The sequence below is a fragment of the Pogoniulus pusillus genome, chromosome 8 (assembly GCF_015220805.1).
Source record: "Pogoniulus pusillus isolate bPogPus1 chromosome 8, bPogPus1.pri, whole genome shotgun sequence".
In the NCBI taxonomy this organism is placed as follows: Eukaryota; Metazoa; Chordata; class Aves; order Piciformes; family Lybiidae; genus Pogoniulus; species Pogoniulus pusillus.
Genome location: NC_087271.1, coordinates 37,812,682 through 37,827,650, shown reverse-complemented (window position 1 = coordinate 37,827,650; position 14,969 = coordinate 37,812,682). Strand labels below are relative to the sequence as shown.

The 14,969-nt window shown below is 44.5% G+C and overlaps 1 protein-coding gene across 2 annotated transcripts in view; it reads left to right on the top strand.

The window, feature by feature from the left end:
- The window catches only part of DHX9 (DExH-box helicase 9), a 35,911-nt gene that overhangs the window by 10,947 nt on the left and 9,995 nt on the right, over positions 1-14,969 (top strand). For both annotated transcript variants that reach the window (XM_064148087.1, XM_064148088.1), the window contains 14 exons: positions 69-158; positions 256-417; positions 1,279-1,356; positions 2,540-2,731; positions 3,414-3,555; positions 4,395-4,477; positions 7,107-7,263; positions 8,092-8,189; positions 8,988-9,201; positions 9,693-9,787; positions 9,929-10,002; positions 10,706-10,858; positions 12,629-12,789; positions 14,409-14,520. In XM_064148087.1, coding sequence (XP_064004157.1) covers positions 69-158; positions 256-417; positions 1,279-1,356; positions 2,540-2,731; positions 3,414-3,555; positions 4,395-4,477; positions 7,107-7,263; positions 8,092-8,189; positions 8,988-9,201; positions 9,693-9,787; positions 9,929-10,002; positions 10,706-10,858; positions 12,629-12,789; positions 14,409-14,520 — 1,811 coding nt within the window. The remainder of the gene's footprint in view (positions 1-68; positions 159-255; positions 418-1,278; positions 1,357-2,539; positions 2,732-3,413; positions 3,556-4,394; positions 4,478-7,106; positions 7,264-8,091; positions 8,190-8,987; positions 9,202-9,692; positions 9,788-9,928; positions 10,003-10,705; positions 10,859-12,628; positions 12,790-14,408; positions 14,521-14,969) is intronic.

Here is a 14,969-nt window from a genome sequence, read left to right as displayed (position 1 = left end):
TCTCCAGTAGCCTGCAGTTGTGGCTTCTCTTTGTATATATCAATGTGTGGCTTTTAAACCTTTAACAGATGGAACCCTATGATGTGTTGGTGTCCCCTGAGTTAGAAAGTCAGCTGCAAAAGACCATGCGGGAGCTGTCTCTTGAGACTGTGCCTATGGTGAGTCTGTGGTTCGTGTACTCCAGGATCTAACCTCAAGCCTGCTCATTTAATACATTTATCTTCCTTTGCTCACTTTGCTTTTGGATTTTTATAGCCTGAAGATCCCAGTAATCCAGTTCTGATTAATGTTGGAAAGTTGGCCCATTTTGAACCATCGCAGAGACAGAGTTATATGGAAGCTGTTCCGTGGTCACCACCTCATTCCAACTGGAACCCTTGGACTGGCTGCAATATTGATGAGGGTCCTCTGGCAAATGTAAGATAACTTGAAAAATCAATTTCTTGTTTGTTTCCCTATGCTGCCAGAACTTGAAAATGCCTTTTTCCCTGGAATTTAAAATATGAGCTGGGCCAAAGGAGAAAACAGTCCACTGATAAAATGTTTCCCCTCTTTGACCTGGAGGAAGGGAGTCGTTTCATTAAGAGTTACTTGTGTAACTCTTAACAAGCTGGGGTTGTTTAGCCTGGAGAAGAGGAGGCTCAGGGGTGACCTCATTGCTGCCTACAACTACCTGAAGGGAGGTCGTAGCCAGGTGGGGTTGGTCTCTTCTACCAGACAACCAGCAACAGAACAAGGGGACACAGTCTCAAGCTGTGCTGGGGAAAGTATAGGCTGGATGTTAGGAGGAAGTTGTTGGCAGAGAGAGTGATTGGCATTGGAATGGGCTGCCCAAGGAGGTGATGGAGTCACCGTCCCTGGAGGTGTTGAAGGCAAGCCTGGCTGGGGCACTTAGTGCCGTGGTCTGGGTGATTGGCTAGGGATGGGTGCTAGGTTGGACTGGATGATCTTGGAGGTCTCTTCCAACCTTGGTGATACTGTGATAGTTATAGTTGAAACAACAAGGGAAGTTTAGGGACATGTCATTTAGAATTCAGCAGCCTTCCTTGCCCATATTTCTGTGCTAGGACTTTTCTTTCTGGGAGGATAAACTGCTCCAAACTTGTGTCACTACACAAGCAGCCTGATCTTTCCCAATCCTGTTTCCACAGAACAAATGAAAAGCAGCTGCATGGCATGATAAAACAAGGAGGAAGGGAATAAACTTGGTTGCCAAATGTTAAGATACAGATAAGCAGGGGAGTCAAAAAGCCTCTGAACAATGTCTTGTCTTTGCAGCTCGCTCCAGAGCAAATCAGCATGGATTTGAAAAGTGATTTCCTGTACCGTTTGGAGCATGAGGAGGAGCTACAAAGAGTAAGTGCTTCCTGTGGCAGGGCATGCTGGTGCTTATTTCCCAGAAGAGGCTGAAGGTAACATGGCAGACTGGATTTCAGTGTTCAAATGCACCAGGATTTCAGAAGTGCTGGATGTTACACTGGGATGCATGTGGCAGTGTTAAGACTGAGGGAGCTGAGGTTGTTTATCCTGGGGAAAAGGAGACTAAGAGGGGATCTTCTGGCTCCCTGCAACTCCCTGAAAGGAGGTTGGAGGCAGTTGGAGGTTGGTCTCTTCTCCCATGGAACAAGTGATAGGACAAGAGGAAATGTGTGATGGTTTGGGTGTTATCCACCCCCCTACTCTTATGAAATCACCCAGACTAGACTCAGCCAAGCTGGAAATTATATTTACAGCTTAGCACAGTATACAAACAGATATTTACATATCTACAGATACATGCAGAAGTAGACAAGTTAAAAAGTAATACAGAAACACAACAGCCCTCCCTGAAACCAGAGTCCCCAGGAGGGGCTCCCAACCACCCTTCCACCTCCTTTCCACCCCTCTACCTTATCCCAGACTTTGCCTTATGTTCAAGATGAGTTTGGAGAATCAGTCTGGGGAGTCAGGAAGCAGAAGGATTAGTCACACAGACAGTAGGTTAGGGAGAGAAGGGCAGCCAGCCAGAGCCAGAGAGCAACTCTGTTATCTGTGTTTGTGTTCTTGTATTTATCTGTCTCAGCAAGCCTGTGAGTGCAGCAGACATCACCATTGTTTCCTTCTCACAGCTTATGATCAGATTCTTCTCACCAAAATATTCCAGCTAGCTTCATACTAGCACAAAATGGCATCAAGTTGTGCCAAGTGAAGTTGAGGTTGGGCATGAGGCACAATTTCTTCACTGTAAGAACCCTGGAACAGGCTGTCCAGACAAGTAGCAGAGTCCCTATCCCTGGAAGCCTTCAGAAGATATGTAGATGTGGTGCTGAGGGATGTGGTGGACTTGGCATCATTAGATTAGCATTTGGGTTTGATGATCTTAAAGGTCTTTTCCAACCATAGTGGTTCTATGATTCTGTGGAAAAAAAACAACCAACAACCAACTCTGATTTGTTCTTGAATGTACTTATTTGTGTTGATGATTGAGACAAAGCAAGGATGTGGATCAGGGTAGGTTGATATTTGAAGCTGTTGGCAAGTGTACTTCATTTTTTTCCAGATCCAGGAAGAGAGAGACTCCTTACCTGTGAAGAATTTTGAGAAGGAAATCCTGAATGCAGTCCAGCACAACACTGTTGTCGTCATTCGTGGCGCCACCGGTTGTGGCAAAACCACACAGGTGCCCCAGTACATCCTGGATGAGTACATCAGAAACAACAGAGCTGCAGAGTGCAACATAGTGGTGACACAGGTGAGGGGTCTGTTACAAACATCAAACACCTCTCAGCATGCATTGAGAAATCACTGCAGGATGTCAGTCATGAAAGTATCATGTAGAAGAAGGCTCAAGTGTCATTCCCTGCTGATTGCAGGGGGATTGCAGTCTTGCACTAGGTGACTTTTAAAGGTTCATTCCAACCCAAACCATTCTGTGATTGATCATGTACATATAGAATCATAGAATCAACCAGGTTGGAAGAGACCTCCAAGATCATCTAGTCCAACCTAGCACCCAGCCCTATCCAATCAACCAGACCATGGCACTAAGTGCCTAATCCAGTCTTTTCTTGAAGACCCCCAGGGACGGTGCCTCCACCACCTCCCTGGGCAGCCCATATCTTGTTGTCCTTTCATCTATCTGCAGTTGGGATAATCTGGCTTGTAGCTTACCCTGGTGAAAGCTTCTTTGCAGACTGAAGATAAACCATCTGACAAATGCCAGCTGCTAGTTCCTATGGATCCTTGTATCTGTCCTCTGATTTTTATGTGCAGAATGGACCAATTCAGAAGAGAAACTACTGTTAGAGACAGCAGCTTAATGACTACTCTGTAAAAAGATCCTAGAACAGGACCCTTAGAGCATTTGTGATGTACTTTCTTGGGTTTTGATAAAGCCTGCTCATTAAGGTGGAGAAACTTCTTTGCTCCCTCAGCCCCGCAGGATCAGCGCTGTGTCTGTAGCGGAGCGTGTGGCATACGAGAGAGGAGAAGAGCCTGGGCAGAGCTGTGGGTACAGCGTGCGGTTCGAGTCGGTGCTGCCTCGGCCCCATGCCAGCATGCTCTTCTGCACCGTAGGTCTGTATGGCTTGGGCTGGCTTTGGGGCTGTTTGCTGCTGGCTCTGAATTCTTTGGAGTTAGAAGACAGAGGAGATCTGATCAGTGCTGATCAACAGCTAAAGGGTGGGGGGCAAGAGGATGAGGCTAGGCTCTTTTTAATGGTGCCCAGTGACAGGACAAGGGGCAGTGGACACAAACAGGGACACAGCAGATGAACAGGAAGAAAAACTTAATTCCTGTGAGGGTGCTGGAGCCCTGGAGCAGGCTCCCCAGAGGCACTGTGGAGTCTGTCTCTCTGGAGAGATTCCAAACCCATCTGGACATCGTGATTGTGGGCAACCTGCTGTGGTTGACTCCACATTAGCAGAGGTGTTGGACTGGCTGATCTCCAGAAGTCCCTTCCAACCCCCACCATGCTGGGGTTCTGTTAGTGGTTAGACTAAATTTTGTAGAAAGCTTGCATAAGAGATTAAAAAGGGTGTTTTGGGTAGAAGTTTGCTGATACAACGTTGTGTTGTTGCAACAAAAGATTAAGATTGTTGTTCAGAAATGTGGTAACGCAGGTCTAATACCACACAGAAATCATCTACTGAAGAGATAAAACTGCCATATATTGATTGGCCTTAAAAGACAAGGGGAAGCAGCACTGGGTGGAAAGAAAAAGTCTTTTCAGCAACAGTACTTCATGCCCTCACCCTTGTTTGTACAAATGGAAGCCTGACATTTAGAGATGGTGCTGTGAAAGGTGCTGGGCAGCCTGCACACTTCTTGATTTTTCAGTCTTTGTGTTCTTAAAGTGGCAGGGATGGGGAGGCTGGAGCTATTACTTACAGCAACATTTACCTGCTCTCTTTAAGGTGTTCTTCTGAGAAAGGTGGAGGCTGGGATCCGTGGCATTAGTCACGTTATTGTTGATGAGATCCACGAGAGAGACATCAATGTGAGTTAGCTGCTGATTATGATCCTTTTTCTCTGGGTGCTTCTGTTCTGTTGAACTTTGCCTGTGTTCTGGTGTCATAATAAACACATAGAAGGAAAATAAGTTGTGCTAAATACCATATATGTTTGGTTACCATCTTGGGGAAGATTTTCAGCAAATCTTCTCTTCTTCCCTGACTGAAACAGCAAGGACTTTTGCTTCCTTGCTGCCTTACCCCTTTTCTCCTGTGAGGATCTCCTTCAGTGGCCTGCTTCTTTCTGGAGAATAGAACACCATGGTACATGCACCTGTCCAGATGTGGGAGCATGCTGAATGTCACCTTCATTTTGGTGGCAGTGCTGTATTCCTGTGAGGGAACAGCACTGGTATTCACAGGAACTGCCATCTTGATAGCAACATGGTGAACTTTGGTTTTGACACCAAAAGCAATGTGAGAAGTTGCAAATAGAATTAGGGGAATTCTGTATCACTATAAATGGGAAATATTTCAGTCCCTTTGATTCTGCTGTGGCAGATTTGCCACACCAACAGTGTGGATGTGCTGTTTAAGCTTGCTTTGTCAGACTCTGCAGATTTTTCTGGTCTCTTCATCTCTTGTGTTTTCCATTATTCATGCAAACTTATGTTCCTAACTTTGAAATGAGCTTGGAATGTTGTCTGTTAAACTAAGGCCCTGCCTAACTCAATGGCAGAACTAAATGAATCATAGAATCAACCAGGTTAGAAGAGACCTCCAAGATCATCCAGGCCAACCTAGCACCCAGCCCTGGCCAATCAACCAGACCATGGCACTAAGTGCCTCAGCCAGGCTTTTCTTGAACACCCCCAGGGACGGTGCCTCCACCACCTCCCTGGGCAGCCCATTCCAATGCCAATCACTCTTTCTGTGAAGAACTTCTTCCTAACATCCAGCCTATACCTACCCTGGCACAACTTGAGACTGTGTCCCCTTGTTCTATTGCTGGTTGCCTGGGAGAAGAGGCCACCCCCCACCTGGCTACAATGCCCCTTCAGGTAGTTGTAGACAGTAATAAGATCACCCCTGAGCCTCCTCTTCTCCAGGCTAAACAGGCCCAGCTCCCTCAACCTCTCCTCATAGGATTTGTGCTCCAGGCCCCTCACCAGCTTTGTTGCCCTTCTCTGGACATGTTCCAGCACCTCAACATCTTTCTTGAATTGAGGGGCCCAGAACTGAACACAGTACTCAAGGTGTGGTCTGACCAGTGCTGAGTACAGGGGAAGAATAACCTCCCTTGTCCTACTGGCCACACTGTTCCTTTAAACTGAACTACAAAACTTCACATGCAGCTGCACCTACCAAGTTTTAAGAAGACTTTAGATTGCAATGCATTGCTGGAAAGAATCAAACTATTTGTGATGAATTCTGCAAAATTAATATTCTGTATTAATTTTGGTATCCACACAATGATTGTTAATAACTATGAACACTGTTTGTTAACATTAAAACTTGCCAGAAAACTTATTCACAAGGTTCTAAATGCAGGGTTTGGAAATTTATACAGACAGGGAACAGGCCAAACTAGAGCACTTATTTCTTAAAGTGGCCAACACAAACATTATACTGGAAGAGAAGATTCTTGCTGTTAATTATACTGCTTAGGCACTAGATGGACACAGGAAGGTCCTTTCTGTTTATGGCAGAAGGCTTTAAGTATTTACTCACAAAATACTATCAGATGGTACCCAAAGCACATGGAGGGGTTGCTGTCAGTGGTCTCAAAGCCCTTAAAGGCTTTGGAGTTCCCCAGGCTCTTTTCTCAGGAATATGGGAGCCTATTGCATAGTCTCTGACCTGGTTCCTCTTGATTCCCAGTTCAGCAGAAGCCTTGCAGAGGGGCAGGCAGGATGCAGTGCCATGTGCAGTCTTGGCACAGTGTCACGCTGGCTATGCAGGCCGATTGCCTGCAGGCATTTAGAGCCTGTTCCTGGTAAACCCGAGGCAGTGGAGTTTACAGTTTCAGGATGCAATGAGGCAGCAGCAGCAGCACTCTGGGCTACCTGCTCATCCCTTTTTTATCAATACAGCCCGAGACCAATGGGCCTTTGGACGTAGATTAGCCTATCAGAATGGCACTTTGCCATGCTTGACCATATTAGGTGAAGTCAGGGCTTTTGTTTTCCTTTCCTGCGGTTGCTTCCCTCTGCACAGAAGGAGGGCAAGCAGGGGAACATGTCTGGGCAAGCCAGAGTCCTTAGACTCAGTGACTCCAGGTTATTTATCCTCTTTCTCATGGTTGCTTCTCCCCACAGCAGAAAGGGGGAGAGCAGAAAAACATGCCTGGACAAGCCAGGACATGGATAAGGATATTTTTGGCCTATCAGGACGATCACAACAGTATTTTGGACTACTTTTCTTCAACTGGTTTCATTCTGATGAAACAATTCTTCTTTCCACTGAAGATCCTAACCTGTCCTAGGAATTGCAGTACTTGCAAAATAAAGCCTTGCAGCTGTTTCTGGTTATAGAATGTTGGTGTGATAATTGTCACATCTCTTGCTGAGCTAAGCTCCTGCTTACTGAATATATGGCTGTTTAATTCTGCTGTCTTGGGGAGATGTTCCTACTTCTGTGTGAAATGAATGCTGTTGTTTTTCTCTTTCTGTGCAGACTGACTTTCTCTTGGTGGTGCTGAGAGATGTAGTCCAGGCATACCCTGAGATCAGGATTATCCTCATGTCTGCCACCATCGATACTACTATGTTTTGTGAATACTTCTTCAACTGTCCTATCATTGAGGTCTTTGGTAGAACCTATCCTGTCCAAGGTAAATAATTGATTGAACATCCAAAAATTGCTTTAGTTTTTATCAGCCATATGCTTTAAGGTTATAGGTATGGCAAGATACACACTTCTTTGGGCTGTCATGTCTTACAGATGTGGCATAGGCTGTGCAGAGTCGTTTAACAGCACTGTTTGGTTTAGAAACAAAATAAGCAATGCAAACCCCTATGAGGGCTATGAGGATAAACCAGGGAGCACCTTGCATATGGGGACAGGCTGAGAGAGTTGGGGTTGTTCAGCCTGGAGAAGAGGCTCCAGGGAGATGTTAGAATGGCCTTCCAGTACCTGAAAGGGCCTACAAAAGAGCTGGGGAGAGACTTTTTGCAAAGCCTTGTAGTGATAGGATGAGAAGGAATAGATTGAAGCCTGCAGAAGGTGGACTTAGACTGGAGATCAGAAAGAAATTCTTTACAGTGAGGGTAGTGAGACACTACAACAGGTTGCTCAGGGAGGTTGTGGATGCCTCCTCCCTGGAAGTGTTCAGGGACAGGTTGGATGGGGCCTTGAACAACCTGGTGTAGTGGAGGGTATCTCTGCCCATGGAAAGAGGGTTGGAACTAGATGATCTTTAAGATCCTATTCCAACCCAAACAATTCTGTGAATCTTTGAACCCTACAGCACAAAACTTGAACATCCTCAGACACTGCCACTGAGGGCAGATTCTGCTGGAGAATGAGATGGTAATAGTCAGGCTGTGGTGTTTCAGAGTGGTCTGAGAGGGTAGAAATAAGGGAAATAGCTTTAAATAAGCCAGTATTGAAAACACATCAACCAGTGCTCAGTCCTGATAACCATTGCTTATCCTTGCAGCTTATTTTCTGGAAGATTGCATTCAAATGACTAAGTTTGTTCCTCCACCAAAGGAAAAGAAGAAGAAAGATAAAGATGAAGAAAACGAAGATGAGGATGTATGTTTGGCTTTTTTAATATGTAGAATTAAGCAAGTGCAAATTAGGGCTAGTAGCTCAAGTGTAATTCATTCAGTGGGGTTGAACTTCAGGGGTTTGCAGCTTTCATGGCTTTAGTAGCTTTCAGTTTTTAGTTTCAAAGATTGCTCTTCAGAAATTGATTTTTCTCATTGCCTTTGTAAACTGGAGAATTTCAGCTCTCTTTGAGGCTAAAATTCTGATGTTTTGTCAGTCTCCTTGTCTTTAAAGATACAACAGCAGTGCTTTTAAAAGTGAAAAGATAACCTTGGAAGAAGAAATAGGCAAATATTATCTTGGTAATACTTTTTCAGGGTGACAATTTAGATTCTCTCCCTTGCAGTTGATATTGTCAGTGCTTACATTCACTGTCATGAAACTGACTTTCATGATAATAGCTTCTAATTTGTAGGTCTGAAACTTGCTTAGTTCAGTTATTTGAGTTGTTTTTAAATGACCACCACTTCTTGAGAGGAGCATTTTCTTCTCCTTCTGACATTTTCCCCATTCACCCAAAGAGAAATAGTTTGATAGCTTCCTGCTGCAAATTTGCCTTGAGTTAGAACTCAGTGCAATGGAGTTAGAATTCCATTCTGATGCTGGAAAACTTAGGAGGCAGGACTTGAGCTGCTTATTAGGAGTCATTCTGTGAGCTGTGCCTGAGGTGATCTTCTCTGTCAACTAGTCATCTATTTCATTTAACTGTTTGCCTGGTCAGTCAGTCTTCAGAGTTTGAGTGAATTAACTTATATGACTTCTTTTATGTTTGTTTGTTTGTAGGCCAATTGCAACCTCATTTGCAGTGATGAATATGGCCCAGAAACAAAGCACTCTATGGCTCAGCTGAGTGAGAGAGAAACTTCTTTTGAACTCATTGAGGCACTGCTGATCTATATCAAGACCCTGAATGTTCCAGGAGCTGTACTCGTTTTCTTGCCTGGCTGGAACTTGATATACACAATGCAGAAGCATCTAGAAATGAATCCACGCTTTGGTACAAACAACTGTGTTGTGTTCTGTTGGATAGGAGGAGGGATAGTGGCTTCAAACTGCAAGAAGTTGGATTTAAAGTAGACATTAGTAAGAAATTCTTCCCCATGAGAGCAGTGAGGCAGTGGAACAAGTTGAGCAGTGAGGCACTGGAATAGGTTGCCCAGAGAAGTAGTGGAGGCTCCAAGCCTGGAAGTGTTGAGAGCCAGGTTGGATGGGGCCTTGAACAATTTGGTGAAGTAAAAGGTGTCTTTGCCCATGGCAGAGGGATTGGAACTAAATGATTTTTAAGGTCCCTTCCAGCCCAAACCATTCTATGATTCAGTAATCCTTCCCAATGACTGTGCAAAGATTCTCATCTTTGATGAGATGAGTGGTTTGAGTTAGATTAGTGGTTTAGGGAGCTGAATTAATTAATCACTAGGTTGAATGGGTAGAAATTATTATGTTGTACAAAGAAGAAAATAGTTTCACCTTCTTGTGTTCATGTTGTAGGAAACCAGCAGTACAGAATTTTACCTCTGCATTCTCAAATTCCCCTGGAAGAGCAACGCCGAGTGTTTGATCCTGTGCCTCCTGGAGTGACAAAAGTAAGAGAGCCTTCTATGTGTGAAGGGTGGCATACTTTGTTCTCTTCTGCTGTCATGGAATGACTTGCTGGCTGTTCTGCAGTCCATCCATAACTTTTTCAGACTGAATCTATTTCAGTGTGCTTTTCCTGTCTTTTATAGGTGATTTTATCTACCAGCATTGCTGAGACTAGCATTACCATCAACGATGTGGTCTACGTTATAGACTCCTGCAAGTGAGTTCATGAGGCAGCTGTTTGTCTTGTAAATCCTATTCTGTGGAAAGCAAAAAATGCTTCCTGAGCACACAGAACTGCTTCTGTTTCTGTAGCTGCAGAGCTGAATTTGATGACTCTTAACTCACTCCAGACAAATTAGCATTGTCTTTAGCCTTCCAGCACAGTTACAAACCCCACTGGCATCTCAGTGGGCTGGTTTTAGTCAGCCGTGTTCATGCTGGCACTATTGATGTGAGGTGTCACTGGGTCTCCATGCCTGTTTGAAATATGTGGTCTGCCAAAAGAATCCCAAGCATTCAGTGTGGACTGAGGGAAAAGAGGAAGGGGTTTGTAGTCTGTTGCAGATCCTGTCTCACTGTGCGTGTTCTCTGAGCAGATGACACATGGGGACCTCGTTAATTGCATGAGAATTTCAACCTTTTGAGGCACTTGTGAAAACTTCCCTTTGTGCATAGCTTAAGGCTATGTGCAGAGTGAAGTTTTGAGGCTCTGTAAAGAGTATGATACCTCAGTTTCTGGAGATCACAGGATCACTACTCAAAGCTTAGCCAGTAAAACAGGGGTGGTTTGCATCTTAAAAGCAGTGTGGCTGCAAGGAGTGAAATAAGAGCAGATGTGGCAGGACTTAAGATGAGGAAATGTGATCTTAAATGTTTTACAAGACCTAATCTTCCATATTGTGCTTTTTTTTGTGTAACAGACAGAAAGTGAAGCTGTTCACTGCTCATAACAACATGACAAACTATGCCACGGTCTGGGCATCCAAAACTAACCTGGAGCAGCGGAAGGGAAGAGCTGGACGCGTGCGTGCTGGGTTTTGTTTCTATTTGTGCAGCAGAGCTCGCTTTGAAAGGTGAGGCTGTGCCCCTTGAAACAAAATAACCTGAGACTTCTCCCAGAACTGTGTGCTGCTTCTGATCCAGCTGAGCAAATGGTTTCAGAAGGAACAGAGAGGAGAGGCACAAAGTCGGTACCGAGTGGATAGTTTGGTTCTTTTGCTCTAGAGAAATGTGCTGATGTGATTTTGCCTGTGCTATGAGTAAGATGATTGTATTATGAAGGCCTTCCCTGCAACCTACAGACTCTCAGGAGAAAAGTAATGATGCTTAGAAAATGAGGCAAGACAGAAAAGAGCTGTGTAATGAGGAAAGGAAATGGGGCAAGGCAGAAAAGAGCTTGGTAATGAGGAAAAGGAGGAAAGGGCACCTAGCATCATCACATAACAGGCAATTTTGTCATGAAAGTGGTAAAAAGCAGGGAGGACAAATGTTACTTTTTCCTGCATCCCCATTCTGTGGCCAGGAAGCCCCCTTCGTGCTGCTCTAGCACCTTGCCTGCTGCTGCAAGTTTTGACCTCTTCATCTGCCACGCACAGTAGAGCCACAGTAATCATTTTGCAGGTTGCAGACATCTACACAGATGCTACACTCTCATGGAATGTCAGGGCCCCTTTCTCAGCTTGCCTAGAGCATAGCACTCTTCTGATGTTCAACTTCTAATGACTTCTGAAAGCAAGTTGGTCAAAAACTTCTTACATTACTCACATGTATTTTGAGCTGCTATCTAGTACAGTGGAGTGGTTTTCATTTAAGAATTTTTGACACTGAAGTGTCTAATTACAGCTCTGCACAATTTCCTGGCTTCACCTCAGCAGATTTCAGTGTCCTAAAACAGGAGACACTGAGGTGGGGGTTAAGCTGTCTCCCCAGTTTCTCCAAGAAACTATCTAGAATGTGAGTAAAATGAAGCAGGAAGGAACCTTAAGTCAATGCTTTAGATTTAAAGTCATTGACTTTAAGGTTGGTTTCCTTAAAAGAACAAAACCAAAACACTAACTCCATGATGCCTAGGAAAGAAAGAGTTTGGGCTTGTGCAGGTAATCTTTTGGAAGATAACCATCTAAATTAGCTGCTAGATGAATGTGGATTCCTGTTCAAGGTGGTTTGAAACCTCTTCTAGCTGTGTGTTGCTCACAGGGCAGTCATTCCTAGCAGTTTGTATTTGAGCTAGCAAGCTGCATGGTCACCAGCGCGCTGAAGGTTTAAGAGCCCCTTCTGTTTCTATCAGGTCTTTTTGTCACCAGAAAAAACACACTTGGAAAGCATCCAGCAATAATACTTAATCTTAGTGATCAAAGCCAAAACGTGCAGGAGGAGTTGGGTGGTCTGGAGTTGTTAGGAGGGCAAGTAGAGAAGTGCTTGTCTATAAGGCAGGTTGAAAGCAGGTTCTCTTGCAGAAGCGGAAGACCTTCTTTAGCGAAGTAGGAGGTGATCACAAGAGGGCATGTGTAGGGCTGGACACAGCCACGATGAGAATCAGGGTTTTCAGCCATGCAGACTCTCTGGGTGGTCAGCTCATGATAGAATCCATCCAGGTAGTGGTGATGGAAGGGCTCTACCATCTGTGCTTCCATTTTATATTTGCCTTGAGATGGGAATTGAGAAGCATGAGAGAGAACTACTGGCAGGAGATGGTTATGGGAGCACAGTGATAGCTGATGAGTTAGGTGGGAGGTCGTATTTGCTTTGGAGAGAGGGAGATGATGGCAATGGCATGACCCACAATGGTGGCCAAGGCCTGTATTCAGAAGAATGCAAGCTTTTTGGTTCCCTTCTCATTCCAGACTTCAGACTCACATGACACCAGAAATGTTTCGGACACCGCTTCATGAAATTGCTTTGAGCATCAAATTGCTGCGGCTGGGAGGAATTGGCCAGTTCTTGGCCAAAGCAATAGAGCCACCACCTTTGGATGCAGTGATTGAAGCAGAACGCACACTGAGAGGTACTAATGTTTGTCCACAAGTCTCTGTGTTGATGCTGCTGGCTCCGAGTGGTTTCCTATGTGTCATGGTCACTTAGAAAGGGCTTTGCTATCTCTGGTGAGGTTCTTTGTGTGGTAGCTTGCTGTCTGGAACAGCAAGGTGTTTCCTGGATGCATCCTGTGGGTGGCTGTGTCTTCTGCAGCTGAAGAAATACTTAATTCCCAAGTGCAAGGTCATTCCTTTAAGAAACTTGAACCTTTGAACTTCAGGCTTGTTTTTGTTATTTTACTTATGCTGGCTTCAAGCTTCCTTTTTTCCAGCTGTGGTACTGCTGTGTATGACACAGGCCCAGTAGTTTTGCCTTAGGCACTGGACTAGAAAGGTAGTGAAAAAGAGAAGTTAGTGGTTTATTGTCTAATTACAGCTCTGCACAATTTCCTGGCTTCATCTCAGCAGATTTCAGTGTCCTAAAACAGGAGAAACTGAGGTGGGAGTTAAACTGTCTCCCCAGTTTCTCCAAGAAACTATCTAGAATGTGAGTAAAATGACACAGGAAGGAACCTTAAGTCAATGCTTTAGATTTAAAGCAATGATCTCACATCACTAAATAAGCACTTGCTAAAATTTCTGAGAACTGAAGTATCTATGGTGTGAGGAGCCTGTGTTGCCTGTAGGCAGGAAGGAGATCAGAGTGAGGAAGATAGCTAGGAGTATGTTTTTAGGTTTAATCACTTCCTAGTCTAAAGCTTGTTAGTGCTTTTTTCACCCTGCAGACAAGAAATGCAAAGCCAGAGAGAAAGGCCTAAGTCAGCTTTAACATGAAGATGTTTCTGTGTGTGCCTCCATTTTCTGGCTGAGACACCTGGGGCTATTTAGCCTGGAGAAGACTGAGAGGAGATCTGATCAACACTGATCTGTAGCTAAATGGTAGGGAGCAAGAGGATAGAGCCAGACTGTTTAGCGATGCCCAGCAACAGGACAAGGGACAGTGGGCACAAACTGGAACCCAGGAGGTTCCACCTGCACAGGAAGAGAACCTTCTTAGTGTGAGGGTGCTGGAGCCCTGGAGCAGACTGCCCAGAGAGGCTGTGGAGTCCCCTTCCTTGGAGAGATGACATCTCTGACTCCAGGAGTTGGCAGTGGTTAGATAGCTTTGAGGATGAGCTCAAGTGAAAATCCTCAGGTAATGGAAGAAGGGAAAAGCAGGCAAAGCCTGTAGAAGAGAGAGTCTATGGGTGTTCTCTTTTCAGTGAGTAGAGAGGACTCTGAATTACCAGTTGAGGTAGAAATGCTGCAGTTGGCTGTGGTAAGGCTGCTCTGATCTTCATGAGGCAGAAATTAGGTTAATTATGTCAAATACAGGGACTTGAAATAAGCTTAATTGTGTAATAGGGGTTTGTACAGAACCAACTATAAAGAGATGGAAAACCAGGTGTGTGAATGAAATAGTAATGATTGCAGTTTCGAAGGAGGTAACAAACCATCTGTAAAGCCTCAGACCAGTTTGGAAAATCAAGTTGGCAATATTGTAAACAATCTTAAATATGGATGAGGTTCTGTTTAAACAGTTACTAACATTCTGGCTTTTTTTATCTAAGGGTTAGCTAACCATCTTTGATAACAAGAGATCTTGTTGCAGATCTTGATGCCCTGGATTCCAATGATGAGCTGACACCTCTTGGAAGGATCCTGGCCAAGCTTCCCATTGAACCCCGTCTTGGCAAGATGATGATAATGGGCTGTATCTTTTAGTAAGTTGAATAGTCTCAGAGAAACAAGAAAAAGACCACTGAGTTCTCTGAACATGCACACCACAGGCAATAAATGCTACAGCTGGGGATAGAAAACCAAATTCTGAAGGCAGAATGCAAATAACTTCTAGAGCAGAGGCATTAGTTCAGAGTTAACTGCAAGGGACCAGAGGGGCTGAATGCTTAAGTAAGAATGAGATGCTGCACACTGGGCTGGATGATCTTGGAGGTCTCTTCCAACCTGGTTGATTCTACTTGAGTATAGCTGTGAAGCTAATGATGAGGAGAGGTGAAATCTGACACCTAAATAAGAAGGGGAGTGAATCCTCACGTTTTGTTTTAGCAGACATAAAGATCTGTTATTTGTAATTGTGATGGCTGTGGGGTGCTTTTCACTGGCAGAAGATGGTGTGTGGACAGGAGTAGAGGAAGGAAGATGGATGATTGTG